At 40.3% G+C, this 20,747-nt stretch overlaps 2 protein-coding genes across 2 annotated transcripts; one reads left to right on the top strand and one right to left on the bottom strand.

The window, feature by feature from the left end:
* Window positions 1-1,596: 1,596 nt before the first annotated feature.
* On the top strand, window positions 1,597-5,923 carry LOC113506895. Its single transcript, XM_026889731.1, has one exon. The coding sequence runs from the start codon at window positions 2,369-2,371 to the stop codon at window positions 5,618-5,620; it is 3,252 nt and encodes a 1,083-aa protein (XP_026745532.1). The 5' UTR covers window positions 1,597-2,368; the 3' UTR covers window positions 5,621-5,923.
* Window positions 5,924-19,314: 13,391 nt separating this feature from the next.
* On the bottom strand, window positions 19,315-20,247 carry LOC113506896. The gene has a single exon (XM_026889732.1). The coding sequence runs from the start codon at window positions 20,245-20,247 to the stop codon at window positions 19,315-19,317; it is 933 nt and encodes a 310-aa protein (XP_026745533.1).
* Window positions 20,248-20,747: the final 500 nt, after the last annotated feature.

The raw sequence follows: 20,747 nt of genomic DNA, 5'->3' as shown, positions 1-20,747 counted from the left end.
AATTACACTTTTAAGTTTAGTATTCAATCACTTGAAACAATTTTATTTGCGATTAGCGTCCAAATTGTTAATATTTTATATTTTAGCAAAGAGCAAAAAATTTGTCGACTACCCGTTGGGACTGCCACAGATTATTGGTAGGTAAGTTAAGATTACTGTACTCCAAGGACGCGATAATCGAGATTGACCCTCGGGAATATTATAACATTATTAGATTAGGCTCATATTATATTCATAAAAGGATAGTTATAGTTATAAAATTGCCGATTGCCTCGCCCGGAACCTTGTATAACACCTTGTATAAATTATCCATAGTTCCTAATAAAAATAATCTAGCCCTTATACCTACCCTACCCTTCATAGCAATTCAGCGACCATATTCTATGTACATAGAGACAGAATGTCCGAAGTTGAATTCATGGTATCTCTGCGAAGAGAAAGTTGGATACAAGATTTTGGATAACCCAGACTGCGTTCAACAGCTCATTACGCAACAGCATCTCAACTCCTGTACATTAACCCCGGTCGCCTGACACAAAGAAGCACTAGAACAATTGGATGACAGGCATTACACTTTGAACTTGCCGCACTCGACCAAGGTACAAACATCCTGCGGACAGGAGCAATTCCAAATGCTACAAGGGAGTTATTTGGCTACTATACCCCAAGACTGCATTCTGAAAACAACAGAATTCACTATCGCCAACCTTAACGATCGTATCAAAGGACACGTACTGAAAATACTTTCACCAAGCATCCATAATGTCTCTCTGAAAACTGAAGAATCAATGGTCCAACTCAACTCAATCAATCTTGAAAGCTTTCATGACAGTTACAAGAAAGTCTCTGTGCAACCTTCAATTAAACTCAACCAGGTCACCGATCACAGCATCTACCATACTACTATACCTGTATACCTAATACTAATTAGTACAGGTGCACTTAGTATTGCCCTCACATTCCGGCGTTACTTTGCGAGAAATAAAGGTCAAAAGGGCAATTCTACGGAAATGGAAACTGCGCAAGATCTGTACGCCCAAGTGGAACCTAGAAGGAATATACGTCCCGCTGAAATAAGGGTTGATCCGAATAATCTTACAGCAACATTTTTAACCGCTGTTAACAAATAGTTGCTGTTCTTCGGAGGGAGATGTTACACATCGGTGCCATAGGCGAAATTCCATCGAACATCGGTGTAACAGACGGACCGTTGACACCAATTTCGTGCATAGCGACCGCGAACCGCGTCACGAGGCGCCGACGCTGCAATTTGGATGCACAAACAACTTAACTAACTATCTCGGCACTTTTGATTTCGCAATAATTTCTATTTCTGTATAATTTCAAAACCTAAGATCATTCTTGGTACAAGCATCGACCAATTATCACTTAATTAGATTTTAGTACTATTGTAATTCCTTTTTTTTATAAATTGTCTTAAGTAAATTGGTTTTTTGCATCCTCCGGCTCCAGATCACTTATTTAGCTTACTTTAATTTATATGTATTTACAATCTTATTTACAAACAAGTATTTTATTTAATAACATATTTGTTTCTATAATATTACAGTGTAGCGCGCATCCCTTATTTTAAAATTCCCGCCGCGGTACACGTAAGCGATATTTGAATAGCCGCTTACGCGTCCCGCGCGCATTGACCAATCACAGCGCTCGGCGCCGACGCGACGCACAGGACGCGTCACCCCGCGCCCGAGCCCCTTTCTCTCTCGTTTTCAAACTGTCGAACGAACGACGTGCTCTGTGTAAAAATTGTGTAATAATATTTTTAGTGGAATTTAATAAACTTTTAAACTCAAATACTTGTTTACCTTCCACACACAAGCTATAAGTGGCTGCCCAACGTTGTGCCGCGAGTTCTAGTACTTCTAAAGTAACTTCAGTGCTCGTGATATGTTCGCAACTCACCATACCTACGCGTTCGTTCTACTAGTTTTACACGTCTTGTAATCGCGATCATCATAATGCCGCGCCCGCAAACGCGCAGGGAGCTTACCACGCCACTCTCAGATGATGAAGTCGCCGTGGACGCCGGTTGTGACAAAGGAGCCGACGCTGCTAGTTTCACGTCGGAACAAGTGGCTGCCATGATGGCCGCCATGCAGCAGTCTCAAACCGAGGCATTCGAGCGCCTGCTGGATAAGGTTATGAACCGCCAGCCGTCACCCCATCAAGTTCCCAGCCCGCCTCCCGGCAACTGCCACTACTCGCCGCCAGCGGTACTTTTACCCACTGCACCGTCAGGTTTGGCGGTGACGCCGACGAGTCCGTGGACGCATTCGTTGACGCGATACAAAGCTATAAAGAATGTGCTAACGTGTCCGAGGAAAACGCCCTCAGGGGCTTGTCAATGGTGCTGACCCATGACGCCGCCATATGGTATCGTGGTATCAAAACGGAAATTCATTCATGGCAGCAAGCCATAGATTTGCTTCTGAGTACCTACGGAGACCGGCGGCCGCCGCACCGCATCTATAGAGAGCTGTTTGAGATGCAACAAGTTCAACAAAACACCGATACATTTGTTGCTAAGTGCCGTGCATTATTATCAAAAATTCCTGCCGGCGACATAACTGAAAAAGCACAAGTCGACATGGTTTACGGCCTCCTCGACTCCAGGATCCGAAGACACCTACGAAGAGAAGAATTCTCAGATTTCTCGAACATGCTGCGCCTTGCGCGTTCTATTGAGATAGAACTTGACACGCATACGCCGCGCAGTGCACAGCTAACAAAGTCAGCGAGCGCCGGCGCCCGCGGCAGCAGCGCGCCGATGCAGCCTCCGCGCCGCTCGACGGCGTCTGCGACACCGAGCGGGGCCACCGCCAGCTCAACGACGTCGGAACCAGGCGGAGGGCCGACGCGACGTTCTTCAGATAATAATAACAGTGCTAGTACGCATTCTTATCAAAGTGTTGCGAAATCAAAGTATTGTGTCTATTGTAAACAAAAAGGTCACGTGCGCGATGAGTGCGGTAAGCTAAGTAAGAGTGATAACAAAGATTCACTATATTGCTATGGTTGTGGTGAGAAGGGTGTGGTGAGGTCACAGTGTCATAAATGTAGTAACCTGTCGTTCTCATCCGTCTATGTGAAACATAATCTGGTAAGAAATCATTATAATTCTAAACTCACTACATCTTCTCATTCACCAACTTATGATGATGTTTATTGTAACATTAACAATCATTATCCCAGTGCATTCTACCAATCTCAATGTAAACAAACACATGATGTGTACTCACCGGCCACACTAGACATTTCTTTTAATACAAGTAGTGATAATAACTTGTCTAGTAAGGTGAAAAACACATTTGTCAATAGTTGTGAGTCTGAGTACACTGCATGTCAATTTAGTGATTATCATTCATCTTCTGTTAACAAAAGTAATGAATTTAATCTTTGTAAATTATCAAATAAGGTAGATGCACCTATTCTCAAAAATTATCATTGTAACTCAATGTCCGTTAACAATAATAATCATATTTGTGAATCGCTTACTGTTTATGATAATGATTATGTTGGTAACTCAGTGTCTTGTATTGATAGTAATCCTGATTGTGATACAGGTGATATGATAAACATATCCAGTATAAAAGGTAATGATTGTAACTTACCTTATAGGGTCAATGCACCCGTCATCAACCATAACAATGGTTACCTTACTGATAGGGTAAATGTACCTAACATTAACTATAAAAATTGTTACTCTACTGATAGGGTAAAGGTACCTGTTATGCATAGTTATTGTCACTCACCTAGTAGGGTAAAGTCACCTGTTGTCGTCCCAACTCATAAGTTGTGCTCTTCTGATTTTGATCAGTTTAACATGCCTATAAAGGTTTCTGATTGCGCAGACATGCCGGCGACTACTGCTGTCTCTCTGGCTACTGTTGCACCTGCGGTTTATCTCTCTGCATCTGATGTTCTCTCAACTCAGCAGAGGCCTGTGCTTAGTATTCAAGTTATGGGTATAAGGGGCATGGCTTTAATTGATACAGCAGCTAGATGCTCAATTGCAGGACACAGCTTATATAAAATATTTAAACAAAAGGGGCTTACCTTTGCTTCCAAGCAGGTTAATATGAAACTGGCTGACGGTGTTCTGCATACTCGCGAGGTCCTGATGGCTGGTGTTGACGTCATCATCTCTGTGGACAAAGGTGTTCATGTGGACTTCGTGATCTTCCCTGATGCAGACAACAATGACACTCTCCTGGGTATGGACTTCCTCAATGCTGCAGGTATGGTTATTGATTTTTATGCTTCTTCATGGCACTTCTCCGGTTGCACGCAGACTTACCCACTTGAGTTTGAGGATGAATCAATACCACAGGGTAATCCTATTTCTTTGTCTTCTTTTTCGCTGAGGGCTGATGAAGGCTTAATGCTTAATGGCGATCAGCGCCAGCAGCTTTTGGATTTGCTTCAAAAGCACGAAGACGTCTTCCGTCTAGGAGGAGAGGCAACTGCCTTCGCTGAACATCATATTGATACGGGAGACCACGCACCGATTGCGGTGCCACCATACCGCCTCACGCCTGCGAAGAAAGCCGTCATGGAGGCGGAGATCAACAAGATGTTGACTGATGGAATAATTGAAGAATGTGAGTCGGCCTGGGCTGCGCCGGCTCTCCTCGTTCCTAAGAAGGACGGTACGTATAGGTTCTGCGTTGACTATCGTCGACTCAACGCTGTCACCAAAAGTGACTCTTACCCATTGCCGGTAATCGAGGATCTTCTGCATTCTACCAAGCGTGAAGGGTACATGAGTACCATCGACCTTCGGTCAGGATACTGGCAAGTGAGCGTCTCTCCAACGGATAGAGACAAAACAGCTTTTGTGTCACCTTTCGGTACGTATCGCTTTATCCGCATGCCGTTGGGCCTAAAGAACGCTCCCGCCACCTTCCAGAGACTGATGGATCGCTTTAGGTCTGGAAGTATCCTGAAGGATGTCACTTTATTAGTCTATTTAGATGATCTGCTAGTCCTGTCTGAAGGGCCTTTCCAGAAGCACCTGGAAGACCTGGAGGCCGTCTTCAACCGTCTACGTGTTTTTGGTTTAAGAGCCAACAGGGATAAATGCCACTTCGTCTGCAGTCAAGTTAAGTACTTAGGTCATCTTATTACTCCTAATGGTATAAAGCCGGATGAGGACAAGGTGCAGGCCATTCAACAGATGAATGAGCCAACAAACCTCAAACATCTGAGAAGCTTCCTTCAAACTTGCTCTTGGTTTCGGAAGTTCGTACCAGGTTTCTCTGAAATAGCTCAGCACGATCTGCGTGCCATCCTGGATAAAGAAACGTACGTACCACAAGTTACGCCTTACCTTTCTAGGTTTGTAGATTCCCTCAAAGACATTAGAGACCGTGTCGAGAGACGACAGGATCTACGAAAAGAGTACGCTGATAGCTCTCGACGTCCAGCTCCAACCTTCCAGGTTGGTGATCAGGTCCTATTAACTACGCATTCTCTCAGTAATGCACCCAAAGGATTGACTAGGAAATTTATGCCGCAGAGGGATGGACCGTATGCTATTCAAAGAGTTCCACGCCGTCTGCGTGGACGGCCACGTAAAGTAAAGGCGCGCTCTTAATTATATTTTTTGCCAAGACATTCTCGGGGCGAGGTCATGTCTTGGAGGAGGAGAGTGTAGCGCGCATCCCTAATTTTAAAATTCCCGCCGCGGTACACGTAAGCGATATTTGAATAGCCGCTTACGCGTCCCGCGCGCATTGACCAATCACAGCGCTCGGCGCCGACGCGACGCACAGGACGCGTCACCCCGCGCCCGAGCCCCTTTCTCTCTCGTTTTCAAACTGTCGAACGAACGACGTGCTCTGTGTAAAAATTGTGTAATAATAGTTTTAGTGGAATTTAATAAACTTTTAAACTCAAATACTTGTTTACCTTCCACACACAAGCTATACAGTTTATTTGTATCTTAAATAATAAAACTTATATTATGTATGTCAGTGAAGTCATGAATACGGGGGCTGATTTGACAATGAGGCGGAAGTGTTGTGACGTAACACTTCGACGGAGTCTAGCCAGTGTGCGCGCGAGCCGACTATAGTCCTATTTCACTGCTAGCCGCCGTGCGGACAACATCGGTCTAGGAACTGTCTAACGACTCGTTGTGTTGATTGGACCTACATTGAAGTGTGCTAATAAATTAGATTGTTCGATCAAAGACCCAACTCTACCTAATATGTTTTCTGGAGAAGACTCTCACTGTGATCGGCCTCCTGTACCGACGTCAGTAGTGGGCTCCGAGCAAATGAACAAACATCGGACTGATATCACACCACGTGAAGAAAATGGCGAGAGCGGCGACAAGTGGCGGTTATTATTCGAAATGCAAAATTCGAATATGAAGGCTCTCATCGACGCGTTGCATAAGCTGCAGCGTTCTACTCAGCGTGTGACACTCCCAGAATTTGACCCGGACAAAACGGATGCAGATGCACGTTCATGGTGTGCTACTTGCGCACAGTGTTTTGCCGATGACCCGATGGAAGGCGGTCAGTTGATCGTCACTATTAGCAAAGCGCTCAAAGGAACAGCATCAGCGTGGTTATCCACAGTTTCGTACCCTGGTATGACATGGGCGGACTTTAAAGAATTGTTTATTGCAAGATTTGTGAGTACAGAGAAACCTGCGGGTACTCTGATAAAATTAAGCACCGACAAACCCAAAGAAGATGAAACTTTAGCTGCGTACGGCAGTCGTGTCATGTCATTGCAATTCAATCGCTGGAAGAATCTTTCTGTCGAACAAATAGTGGTGGCAACAACAGTCGCACACATTTCTCAGTTCGATTCAAGACTGCAAAGAATGGCTTTTACTTCAGAGTTAAAGGATCGTCAGCGCTTACAGCAAGAATTACAAGCTTTTACTTACCTGAAGCGCAAGTGAACTTCAGTTCCAGATCAGAAAACATTTGAAAATAAACGCTTAAAGACCTCTCAAGCATCCTCGATCAAATGTTTTCACTGTGGGAAAAATGGACACAGGCAGGTTGATTGTTTTCATACGCAGAAAGCAAATAGGAAATTCACAAAACCACAGTATACTCCAGCTTCAAGACCCAGACCCCAGCAGCAAGGCGCCACCACCAGTTCCATTGTCTGCTACAAGTGTGGAAAGCAAGGCCACATTTCCACCCAGTGCCCTAATGGAGGTGCCAGCACTGAGGCACCACGCAGCGAGCGACGTGTCGACGTGTGTCTTGTCAATCCACCGGCAGGCACTTTGTAGCGCCGAGTGCTCGCTCGTTAAAGAAAGTGTGTCTCGTAAATTTAGTGGAAAACGTGAACAAAATGTAGTGACTTTAAAAGGCATTAGTCAGACGAGTGTGCACAGCACTGTTCAGATGTCCTGTGTTGTTGAAATTGATAATAGTTTAATTGAGATATTATTTCATGTTTTACCTTACTACTACTTTACTTATTTACAAAGCGAACATAATGCTAGGCCGTGAAATGTTGTTGCTAGGATTTAATGTTAGTATGACCGCGACAGATTTTAAAATTTCCAAAGTTCATACTGTAAACAATTGTAAGGTAGGTCTACCCTCGGATAATGTAGTCAGTGAAAACCCGTGTGACGCGACCTCAGTTATTAATTTTATGACAATTCATCGACCGACGTGTCTTTAGATTATAAATCTGCGATAGTTTCTGTATTAACTCGTTATTCGGACTACTTTATTACCGGTATGCCTAAAACGCGCGTAACAACGGGTGAACTTGTTATTCGTTTGATTGATCCTTCTTTAACTGTACAAAGGCGACCCTATAGTATATTATAGACAATAAAATAATGCGTGAACGTGTAGATGAGTTACTGCGTGCGAATATAATTCGATAAGTAGTTCTCGATTTGCTAGCCCTGCTCTTTTAGTTAAAAAACGCGACGGTTCTGATAGAATGTGTATTGATTAACGAGAGTTAAATAACAACACTGTTCCTGATCGGTATCCGTTACCACTTATCTCGGACCAAATATCACGGTTGCATGGTGCGCGTTATTTTACGAAATTAGATTGTGCGTCAAGCTTTCATTTAATTCCACTTCATTGTGAGAAGTCTATAGAACGTACCGCGTCTATAAAACCAGACGGCCAGTACGAATATTTAACCATGCCATTTGGAGTTCGAAATGCGATATCTGATTTTCAACGGGCAATTATTAAGGCTTTAGGTAATTTGGTGAATGATTACGTGATCGTGTACGTTAACGATATTTTGATTATCTCCGAAACTATAGAGGCAGGTATCGAGAGACTTGAGGTAGTTTTACAAACTCTTAACTAAAGCCGGGTTATCGTTAAATTTAAAGAAGTGTTCGTTCTTGAAATCACAACTGGATTTGCTAGGCTACGATGTCAAATCAGGAGAGATTAGACTCAATTGTAGAAAAGTGGAAGCGCTATCTAGTTTACTTCCACCTTCTACCGTAACTCAGTTAAGGCAATTTATAGGCTTAGCGACATATTTCAGGCAGTTTGTGCATAACTTCTCTCGTATAATGGGCCCTCTCTATAGATTGACGTGTGATAAAGGTCATTTTTCTTGGCAACAGCGTCACGAAGACATTAGAAAAGAAATAATCTCAATTCTGACAAAAGTGCCAGTTTTAATGATCTATGACCCCCAATACCCAGTACAATTGCACACAGACGCGAGCTCTGAGGGCTACGGTGCTATTTTATTTCAAATTGTTGATGTTAGGCGAAGAGTTGTAGCATTTTTCAGTAAGAGGACCACACCTGCGCAGTCCCGTTATCATAGTTACGAACTTGAGACTTAGGCGGTTGTTAACGCCATTAAACAATTTCAACAATATTTACACGGTAGAAAATTCACAGTAGTAACCGATTGCAATTCATTAAAATCATCTCGTAAAAAGATTGACTTGACACCGCGAGTTCATAGGTGGTGGGCGTACTTACAATGTTTTGATTTTGATGTCGTTTATAATAAAGGCAAAGATATGGCACACGCAGACTTTTTATCGCGACATCATCCCCCATCTCTTGATCGAACAGTTAATTTAGAGGTTATGCCTATAGCATATTTAAAGAAAGTTGTTAACTTTACCGAACTCTCTGGAAATTGGTTGCTTGCTGAATAAAAGCGTGACCCAGAAATATCTAAACTCGTTTCTGATTTAACTAACGGACAGTAAGTGACGATATAGCGAAAACATATGAAATTCGTAAAGGTATCTTCAATCGCAAAATCCAGCGTAACGGCCGCACTAAATGTTTACCGATCCTCCCTAAAGCGATTAGATGGTCAGTTTATTGACAATTGCGTTACATGTAAGGTAGCTAAATCACACTCGGGTTAAGTAGAAGCTCAGTTACATCCAAAACCTAAAGTAGGTTCGCCTTAGCATACGGTACACATCGACGCAACAGGAAAATTAAGCGGTAAAAACGATAAAAAAGAATACGTATTCGTTCTTATTGATGCATTCACTAAATACGTTTTGTTGTTTCACACTGTTAAGATAAATTCAAAGAGCAGTATTAAGGCAGTAAAAAACAGCGTAGCGTTATTTGGTAGTCCGACTCGGATAATTGCGGATCAAGGACGATGTTTCGCGAGTAAAGAGTTTAAAGAGTTCTGTGACCTTAGTAACATTAATTGACGGGCTCTTCACGCGCGAATGGACAAGTAGAGCATGCAATGTCAGTTTTAAAATCGTTGTTAACGACTGTAGAGATGAAAGATCGTTCTTGGCAGGATTCATTGAGCGAAGTCCAACTTAACGTTAACCGAACGACGAAAGCTAGTCTAGTGGACTAGCTTCCAGCGTTCGGTTAACCGTGCAGTTACTAATAGGCAAGATTACGCATCCTCTATCATTGATGGCGGCGGATGATGTAGACCCTGATGAGATTGACTTGAATACTGTTAGAGAGAATGCCTTACGTAATATAGAGAGTGCAGTGACTTATGAAAAACGTAGGTTTGATAAGACGAAGGCGAGGCTTAATAAATTTTCCGTGGGAGACTTTGTTTTGGTTATGAACGAGGAGCGGAATTAAAGAAAGTTAGATCCAAAGTTTAAAGGTCCGTTTGAATTCATAGAAGTTTTTGACGGTGATCGTTATAGTCTTAAGGCCCTCAACTCTAACCGTACTTACAAATATGCACACGATAGGTTGCAAAAAATGCCGGAAAATCAAGGTATAACTTACGAAATTGAAGTAGAGCAAAGTAGTTCTGGCGTCGGAGAAAGTACTAATTAAGTTTACATGATGATCGGACCGCACCAGAGGTTGTCGTGTAGCCGTAGCTCAATAAAAATCGGCGTCTACTAACTAAATAGTCCGTGAGTACGCGGTAAGCAGTCAACTCTGGCGGGGGTCGGGTTTCAGTTGAAACCATGGAGTCCAGGGGAGACTCGGCGTTCCCATGTGGGTTTCGCATAATGATGAGTAACTGGAGGTTACTGGGCTATGCGTAACCGTGATCATATGTAGAGCTTAAAGTTTTCATTTATTAGGTTGAATTACATAGTCTCTTGTGAGATGATAACCACGATGGTAAAACGTCAGTTTTACTTTGAATTTCCTTGTTATTGATTTTAATGTTTTAACATTGTAGAAGTTACAATCATTTTGAATTGAATTGTTTTCTTTAAATTGTTTCCAAGTGTTGGTAATAATATCAATAGTTTTGTGAAAATTGAATGTAGAGTTCTGTATTCTTGAGTTTAATTGACTTTTTATTTTGCTATCATCAAACTGTTTTTTTTTTTGTGTATCATAGGAATGACTGAACAAAATGATACTGTGTGATGAGTATTGTTTCAGAGTAACTCACAGGGACGTGTGTCCCGTAGGATGGCCGTGTCGGTGAAATCATGAATACGTCAAATCAGCTGATTTGACAACGAGGCGGAAGTGTTGTGACGTAACACTTCGACGGAGTCTAGCCAGTGTGCGCGCGAGCCGACTACAGTCCTATTTCACTGCTAGCCGCCGTGCGGACAACATCAATCTAGGAACTGTCTAACGACTCATTGTGTTGATTATACGATTAGTTATTCGATCAAAGTATTTTGTTCATCGCTCGTGACCCAACTCTGCCTAATATGTTTTCTGGAGAAGACTCTCACTCTGATCGGCCTCCTGTACCGACATGTACGTTAAATCATAACACAATGATACAGCATCAAGTCAAATAACCTTTTAAGATGGAAGTATGTCCCCACGCTTGGGTTGCAAAATTGCATTTGGATATTTAATGTTTATCATCGTTACTTGATAGTGCTATTTTATTCACACTTTGTGTAAATATTTCATGTTTAATTGATTTGAATAAGATATTTTTTCGATGGATTATGTCTCTTTTAAATGATACATGCTGATTATTATCAATAGTTAAATCACGTATCACACAAGACTTAATACCTTTTGCTTTCTTAATGACGTTGTTCATCGTTTTATTTGAATTCAGTAATTAGCTCGCCACCCATTTCGTCTTTAAACAATCCCGGCACTTTTTAATTTATTTGCGGCATCATAAATTTATTATTAATGTTATAGTTGTTAGTATCGAAGTACTGTAAAAAATTGTATTTTATATCGATATAGAAATCATCCTTGTATATAATATATACAAAATAATCCGTGTCAGTGTAGCATAATTTTACTCTATCGCCGTAAAAAGGTTTAACTATATTATAATGAAAATGATACATGTGTGATTTAGATATTTCTAATACAGTAAAGCCTATGTATATCGGTTTATCCAATATGAAACGGTCAGGTTTCATTTGTATTGCTTCTAAGTTTTCCGATAAAATGAAATGAAATGAAATCATTTATTCTGTAAGTAGGATATATCATCACTTTTACATGTCTTCTTATTTTTTTGAGAACGCTGGAGTCGACATTTCTTATCTGACTACCCTGAGAAGAAATGTCGAAACAAACTCAAGGGGTCACAGTCTCTTTTGAAGTCCAGACAATTTCAATGGGAATAGATATGCATAAACCAATGCACGGTATTTCTTTGGACTGGCCTTTTGAAGAAAGTACCAGATCAATCTGAGCAAGGAAAAAAAAACTCACTCAAATCGCCAGTTTGAGAAACTACAAATAAAATACCTGCATAAAGATTATACTTACAATAAAATAAAATAAAAGCAAAAAAGATTGAACATTTTAAAATAAAAATAAAATTAATAATTCGGTACACATTATATGCAAAAGCACAAAATATGTCAAAAATTGTATAAATGTATATGCAAAAGCACAAAACATGTCAGCATGCAGATGATAACCGGGCAGCAATAGACAGCTCTATTAGCGAGCAGCTCAATCTCATGCGTTTTTATCAGTAAGATAGTCAGATATCTTGTAATATCCTTTTTTTGGATAACTTAGCTTTGACATATACTTTAAACTTCTTAATAGGTAATTTACGAACGTCAATGCGAAGTTTATTGTAAAAGCGTATACATTGACCCATGAACGAGTTGCTAATTCTGTGGAGACGAGTGGAGTGAACAGCCAAATTATGTTTGTATCTAGTGTTCAAGGAATGTACATCAGACATTTTTACAAATTCAGGCTCGTTTTTGTGAACATACATTAAATTTTCAAGTATATAAAACAAATCTGAAGCACTATGAAAATAAGGATTGCTTATGAGTCTTTCAGCACAAATATATTTTTTGGTTTTATTATTCGGACTATTCCATGAGTTCACTACATGAACAGTCACCCTTTTTTCTGTATTTTCTAAAGTTTTACCAAAAACGCTAGTGTTTACTAACTTAAAGAAATCCTACTCAAAAACACTTTTTGCGTTTTGTCGTAATTTGGTATTTAATTCGATGTACTCCTTTAAATATGCACTTTGTCGAAACGTAATGACTCTATGTATTTTACGTAATAATAAACCATGCTCAAGACATTTCTTTAAGTGTACATAATGAATCACGTATTTATACTTATTGTAGATATTTGAAATAAGTTTTTCTGTTTTACCGCCCGGAGGTATGCATTTTCCAGCACAAAAAGGTAAGTCGTTGTGTAAATTATGTAACGTTTCAGGGTATAATAATAATAATATTTATTTTTGTACGGAATATAGCAAAAGTACAGAGAAGTGTCTTAAGAATAAGTTGTATAACAGTGACAAAAGTTCAAGGTCGAACGGTTCAAGTTCGAGGTCGTCTGCCAATGTTCCCCAAAATAACAATGACATACAACTATTAATATGATACACGTGCAAGTACTTCTATGATATTAACAAAGAAAGAAAAACAATCTTATGCGCTATATTTTTATAATAACTATCGTGAGACTGATTCATTATTAAATGATGTAACGGTTTACTCTCGCGTATTTATCGGGGTAGCCCGACTAGTTTCGGACCCAACGGATTTCGTTTCGGATCCCGCCGCGTCTCCGGTTGGGTCCGAAACTAGTCGGGCTAATACGGTACGACATTTGACAGTATCACTGACCGGGAATTGCTTGCGTCTCAAGAGAATACTTGGCGTTATAGGTAGAATGGAGTGTCTACGCAGAACGGCACGGAGAATAAAAAGCTGCCTAACTGTCAGTGTGTCACTTCCCTCCGCGCGTCGGTACGGTGCAGTGGGGGTCTAATGCGCTGCTCGGTTAAATTACGTTTACGATACGTTGTTCGAATCCCGGCTCGTGAATTGTTCCCAGTTGTGTGGTATAGTGTTCCTCGTGTACGGTTTGTAATACATTGTGATTTAAATTTAAATTTGTGCTTAATTATTCGACATAATCATCCGGTAAGTCATTTCATTTTATTTCTTTAGTTGAGGGTAGCGTAATATATTTCTGCGGCCGGTGTTAATACTCGTTAACGATCTTATTAATACTTTATTTTTGTACTATCATCTGTAATTAACTCGCTTTCTTTATCAAGTGTAAGTAATGTCGGTATATTTAAACGATGACCCGCCGGATCGCGGCGGGAATGCTTTTGGTAGAAGCCATATGACCTCAAGGTCACCACCTTCCGTGACGTCTAAAAGACTATTCTGTGAAATATCACCATCGAGCGTTTCACCCGATATGTCCAAACGTGTACAACGGTCGGAATCTCATGAGGACCATGAGTCGAGTTTAGACACCTCCAACGCCAACTACTGCGATCTCGTATCCGAAGCGTCAACTTATCTGTCCAAAATCAATGACCTCGTAAACGATCAGGGCTCGCGCATAAATATCGCGAATAAGTCGGCCATTATGGACATGACTCAGCGCATAACGGCTATAGTTTCCTTGTTAGCCATTAAATCGTCCTGCAATGAGACAAAATTAGTTAATACGCAACGCGAATTAGATCTTCTTAAAACCAATCCGGCTTCTGAGTCCCGCGTTAAACAAACGGAGTCATACGCCGACAAACTTAAACTTCGCTTGCCGCAAGCCGTCCCACCGGTGCAGTCGCGCGCTCCGCTGCCTTGTGTAGTTGCGTACCCGACGGAGGAGCGTAGTGCAGATTACGTGACGTCATCAGCTACAAAGCAGGCGCTTATGACCGCGATCAAACCGAGTGACGACGGTTTTCAAATAGTCGGTGTTAAGAAAGTTAAAAAATCGGGCGTTATACTACGCGTCGCGAATGAAAGTCAAATTAAAAAACTTAAATCAGTCGAGGCGATTAAGTCCGCTGGCTTACGGTTGGAAAAGCCAAAGGGCCGTTTTAGCATTAGGGTCACTACTTTAGCGAAAAGGTCTTTAATGTAAGTATGTACTTTAGTGTGTATGTAAGGTCCAGATCAGAGGGGTATTCTCATTAAGAGATATGGAAGAAAACGTCATTTAACTTTCACTGATACTATATTGTCCCAACACGAATACATATAATATATAGCTCTATAAACACAAGTGAGCTCTACGGAAGGAGGAAGACGACTGCCCTGCGGACAGGCAGATATTACTCGCGGTCAACTTCGCTACATTAACGCATCACATTTCATGCCGCTACAGTGGTCCCCCTCTTTTTTTAAAAAAATTTAGTACATTTCCAGAATATAAGGAAAAACTTAATCTTTAATACATTATAATAACATTGTACCTTTGTGTTTCTTATCCATTGCAACATACATCCGTTATACAACATAAGCAGAAATTAAAACCTTCTGTGAACAACAATGTTGAAATAAAAACATTTATACTGACAATTTGCAATTCAACAAAACAGTAACTGGAACTAAGTGACTGTAAACAAAGTACTAAAGTTACAAAGTATAATTTTCTGAGAACTGATTACTTACATTGAAATTTAATCTGTTATGATTTTAAGTTACAATTTTGGTATGTCAAATAATTGGGTAGAATTTACTTTTACAATAATAATCAACTTCTAGGCAAATGCAAGGTAATTATATTTTCTATACTACTTAAAATACAGGGTGCGGACATCTATTTTTCAAGAGTCCGTCTTTAAAGTATTCCTAGAAGAGGAAATACAAAAAAAATATATTATTTAAGGGTAGTTGCCGTAACTTCCACTCTGTAATAATTAATAAACACCTTATAGGCCGGCAGCTTCCGTTACGACAACGCCAACAATACACTACGACAACAATACATACATACGCGAAATATAAGCACAAAACTAATTCACTGACACATTTTCACACATTTCACTGAGCAAATACAACCTGCGGTGGTTGCTGGGGTTGTACCTGTTGCAAGTTACCAGGAACAATTGAAGGTGTTGATGCTGACAACTGTGTTGACGTTACTTGCCTTCGCACCCAATCTCGAGACTGATTCTTACATTTCTTAAGACAGAAATAGATAAACAATAACGTTAATAGTATCAAAACAGTTAACATGAGAATTCCATAAAACTTTAAATCATTTCGTAATTCTGTGTCACTGTTACTGGCTCTATTCGCTCCATTTTGTGCAATAATAATATCTTGTTCTTTACTGTACGATTTACCCATTTAAATTTATTTGTGTTTCTTCACTGTTTGATATTTTGCAATAAAAGTGTATAATAAATCTTTTGCTCTCTATATTTATATTAAAATTTAGCTGGAGATAATGCTTAATACGAATTATATTAAAAATCTTACTGGCAATTTTGATGCACGACCACTACGTGTGGTATAAGTGACAGGCTTTTCGATGTTTGTGGGTGACTCATGTTGACTGCTTTGAGGTTGAGAACTAATTTTAATATCATGACTGTACTCATCTGAACATCTTTGATTCAACTTAACTATTTTATCATTCAACAAATATGCTGGTTTTAATCTATCAATTGAAACTAAGATATTTTTTCCTAAAATGTCTACTTTGAACGATTTACTTCCCCTCTTTATGACCTTGTACGGGCCTAAATAAGGAGGTTGAAGTGATCCTCTCATGATGTCATTTCTAATAAATACATGATCGCAACTACTTAAGTCAGGATGTACAAATATGGTGCGAGAATCTCTCTGTTGAACGTTTCGTGGTCTAAGATTCTGAAATAAATTCCTAAGATGATTAACATATTCATTATCATAATTTAAGTTAGAATGTGAACAATCGTAAAAATCGCCAGGTAATCTTAATTTTAGACCATACGTTAATTCTGCCGCGCTGACGTTCGTATCATTTCGCGGAACTGCGCGTAACCCCAATAATATTATAGGCAATTCTTGTAACCAACTCGTATTATTGTCTAATCGTGCTCTTAAAGCGACTTTTAACGACCTATGCCACCTCTCTATCATCCCATTACTCTGGGGGTGATAGGGAGTGGTTCGTATTTTATCTATACCCAAAAACTTTGTTAGTTGTAAAAATAAATCGCTTTCAAATTGTCTTCCCTGGTCTGTAGTAAGTCTAATAGGACAACCAAAACGAACAATCCAATTTTCAAAAATTACTTGTGCAACTAATTTCGCAGTGATCTCTTTCAAGGGATACGCCTCTGGCCAACCTGTGGCTCTATCAATGATAGTCAGTAGGTACCTATGCCCCTCTGACGTGGTCGGCAGAGGACCTACTAAATCAACATGTATATGTTCAAAACGAGCACTTGGCATAAATTCTCCTAATTCTGAGGTCATGTGTCTCTGTACTTTAGCTTTTTGACAACTTATACACGTTTTCGTCCATTTCGCGATTTGTGCGTTCATTGCGGGCCAATAATATCTATCCTTGATCAATTTTTTCGTTGCTCTCATGCCAGGGTGACTCAAATTATGTATACTTTCAAACGCTAACTTACGATATTTTTCAGTTAAATACGGTCGAGCTACCTGTGTTGACATATCACAAATAATCGGTACTTTACAGTTCGGTAGAAATATTTCCCTAAATTGTAAAGTATCTTTTGTCGACTCTACCCTTTTGCATAACTCGCGATCTAATTTTTGTTCCTTTGCAAGATCTTCATAATCTATACGCGTAGGACAATCTATCGTCTCTATGCGCGATAAAGTATCCGCTACGACGTTCTTATCTCCTGTAATATATCTTATATCCGTCGTGAATTCGCTAATATACGATAGTTGTCGAGTTCGCCGAGGAGTCTCTTTTTCACTTATCTTGCGGGAAAAAGCAAAAGTTAAAGGTTTGTGATCAGTGTAAATAATTAATTTCCTTCCTTCGAACATTTTACGGAAATACTGCATCGCTAAAAAAATTGCTAAAAGTTCACGATCATATGTAGAATATTTTTGTTGCGATTCGGACAATTGTTTCGAATAATAACCTAGTGGTCTCCACTGACCTTCTATTTGCTGTTGCAAAACTGCACCTACGCAAGAATTTGATGCGTCAGTCATAAGCGCTAGCGGAACGTCCATAGCTGGATGCGATAATAAAACACTATTTTGCAAACTCTCTTTACACTTGGAAAAAGCATTTTCCGCTAACTCGGTCCAAATTATTTTAGTCTTATCTTTACGTTTAGCATTATGTAAATATTTATTTAATTCCTTTTGATATTCTACAGCATGCGGTAAATGGGCTCTGTAAAAATTAATCATGCCTAGAAAACGTCTCAATTGTTCTACTGTTTCTGGCTTTGGATAATCAATTATAGTTTTTACCTTCTCTTCTAGGGGTTTGATACCTTCTGTAGAAACTTTATATCCCAAAAAATCAATTTCAGTTGCTCCAAATACACATTTACTAAGATTAATAGTGATACCAAATTGATTAAATCTTTCAAAAATTAACTTTAAATGTCGCTTATGACTTTCTTCACTATCGCTAGCTATAATGACGTCATCTAAATAACAAAAATAAAAAGGTTCCATACAATTCTTATTATCCTGTACGTGCTGATCCAAGCCTTGTAATACATTATTATTCATAAATCTTTGGAACGTCTGAGCCGCATTACGTAATCCGAAAGGCATTCGTACAAATTCGAATAATCCAAAAGGTGTTATAATAGCTGTTTTTTCAACATCTTGTGGTGCGACCTGAACACAGTGGTAAGCACGGTTGATGTCTAAACGAGAAAATATTTTTTTACTGGCACAAACATAAGTAAAATCTTGCAACTTCGGAATTGGATATCTGTCTGGCTTTGTAACAGCATTTAATTGCCTGTAATCACCACAAGGACGTAATTGTCCATCCTTCTTTGGAACAACATGTAATGGACTCGCCCAAGCTCCTTTAGAGGGCCTACATATTCCTAGCTCCTGCATCAATGCGAATTCAGCCTTAACCTTTTGATACCTGTCCGGCGGTAGCGGTCTAGCGCGCGCGTGCACCGGCGGACCGGAAGTTTCAATATAATGATAAACTGAATGCGGCGGCATTTCTTTGAATAGGACTGGCTTAGTTATTTCAGAATATTCCATCAAAAGATCATAATAAGGATGGTTACTATTAATCGTGTTAATTGATTCTTGATCACACTGAATTACGGAAGCAATGATGTTCAGATTCGTAACTTGGTCTATTAATTTTCTAGAACTTAAATCTACTAACAATCTATAATGTTTTAAAAAATCTGCTCCTAATATAGGCTGTACTACATTCGCGACAACGAAAGTCCAACGAAACGAACGCCTTAAATTTAAATTAAGCACAAGCGACTTAATACCGTACGTTTTTATCTCACTACCGTTGGCTGCAAACAATTTATATTTAGCACACTCACCACTGCTCTTGTCCTTGAATTTGGCTGGTATCACCGAAATATTTGCTCCTGTGTCCACTAAAAACTGAATATTGTTCCGAGAGTCTGTAACACTTAGGCGGTTGTTGGTACCCGGTACATGTTCTCCCGCCACAGAATGTACCGTAGTTAGTTTTCCTTCTTTTTAATCCAGGCGCATGGTTTCTCACAGTTACGTGCCCGTGTACGATACCGAAAGTGATACTTGCATAACCAATTTGGGTCTTCTGCATTCATCTTCTTATGTCCGTCTCTGGATCTTGATCTTGAGCGTGCATTCCACCGGCCGCGTCCTCGTCCTCGAAAACTGTTTCTTCTGTGGCCTTGGACCTCGATCTCATTTTTCAGTGACGCCACTTCTAAAGACAATTTGTTGATCTGCGTCAGGAGGTCGCCTACCGCGTAAACTTGGTTGCTGCAGGACGGTGCTGACGGAACAGAATCTGAACATACAGCTGCAATGGTATTCGCATTGAGGTTTTCGACTATCTTATCTGCAATCGTGGCCAATTTCTCCAGGTCTTTCTCTTGCGTAACGGCTAAACCTGCTCTAACTGCCGCTGGAAGCTTCGCTAGCCATAAGTTGCATAGCGCTTGTCCCGAAATTTCTGAATTCCGGCCTAAGTCTGCCATTTTTCTGAGCAGCTGAGAAGGCTTCTGGCTTCCCAGTTCTATCTCACTCACTAATTTGCGAAATTGTTGTTCAGCCGATTCTTCATAGACGCTTATCAATCGCTGCTTCAGGGTCGAATATTTGTCTTGAGCAGGAGGGTCGCGGAGTATATCGCTAACCTGCTGCAGAACATCCATATTCAATTTCGAAACCACAAGATTATATTTGCTTTCATCTCCTTGCTTTTGCTGAGCCATAACACATTCAAATTGATTGAACCATAGCCTTGGCATATTTGTCCAAAATTCCGGAATACGTGAGGTTACGGTAATGGCAGCTAGTTCTGGCACCTCAGTGACAGCCAGTCTTCCTCCTCCCGTCTCCGTCGCCGTAGTCAGAACGCATTTTCCTGATGCCGTTGTCAATGCTGGTGAACCTTGAAAAGCCATGGTACTGCAGAACTGTTCGTCGGGTAATTCACGTTCACTATTGTCCACTCAAAAACTACCTCTTAATGTCCCGGGGTCACCACTTTAGCATTAGGGTCACTACTTTAGCGAAAAGGTCTTTAATGTAAGTATGTACTTTAGTGTGTATGTAAGGTCCAGATCAGAGGGGTATTCTCATTAAGAGATATGGAAGAAAACGTCATTTAACTTTCACTGATACTATATTGTCCCAACACGAATACATATAATATATAGCTCTATAAACACAAGTGAGCTCTACGGAAGGAGGAAGACGACTGCCCTGCGGACAGGCAGATATTACTCGCGGTCAACTTCGCTACATTAACGCATCACATTTCATGCCGCTACAGCCGTCAACCGCGTATATTAGTCAAGGATGTCCCCGCCTCTATGGAGGACAAAACTTTTTTGACAGCTTTGTACCGTCAAAACATTAAGGACGAACTAAAGGTAACCGAAGACGATTTTATTAAAAATAC

This window comes from Trichoplusia ni, unplaced genomic scaffold (assembly GCF_003590095.1).
Source record: "Trichoplusia ni isolate ovarian cell line Hi5 unplaced genomic scaffold, tn1 tig00000074, whole genome shotgun sequence".
NCBI classification, from domain to species: Eukaryota; Metazoa; Arthropoda; class Insecta; order Lepidoptera; family Noctuidae; genus Trichoplusia; species Trichoplusia ni.
The sequence above is the reverse complement of the archived record's forward strand: the minus strand, read 5'-3'. Positions and strand labels throughout refer to the sequence as shown.

Excerpts from the sequence above, each read along its gene's own strand:
- LOC113506895 (XM_026889731.1), top strand. The coding sequence starts at position 2,369 with ATGGTGCTGACCCATGACGCCGCCATATGGTATCGTGGTATCAAAACG.
- LOC113506896 (XM_026889732.1), bottom strand. The coding sequence starts at position 20,247 with ATGGCTTTTCAAGGTTCACCAGCATTGACAACGGCATCAGGAAAATGC.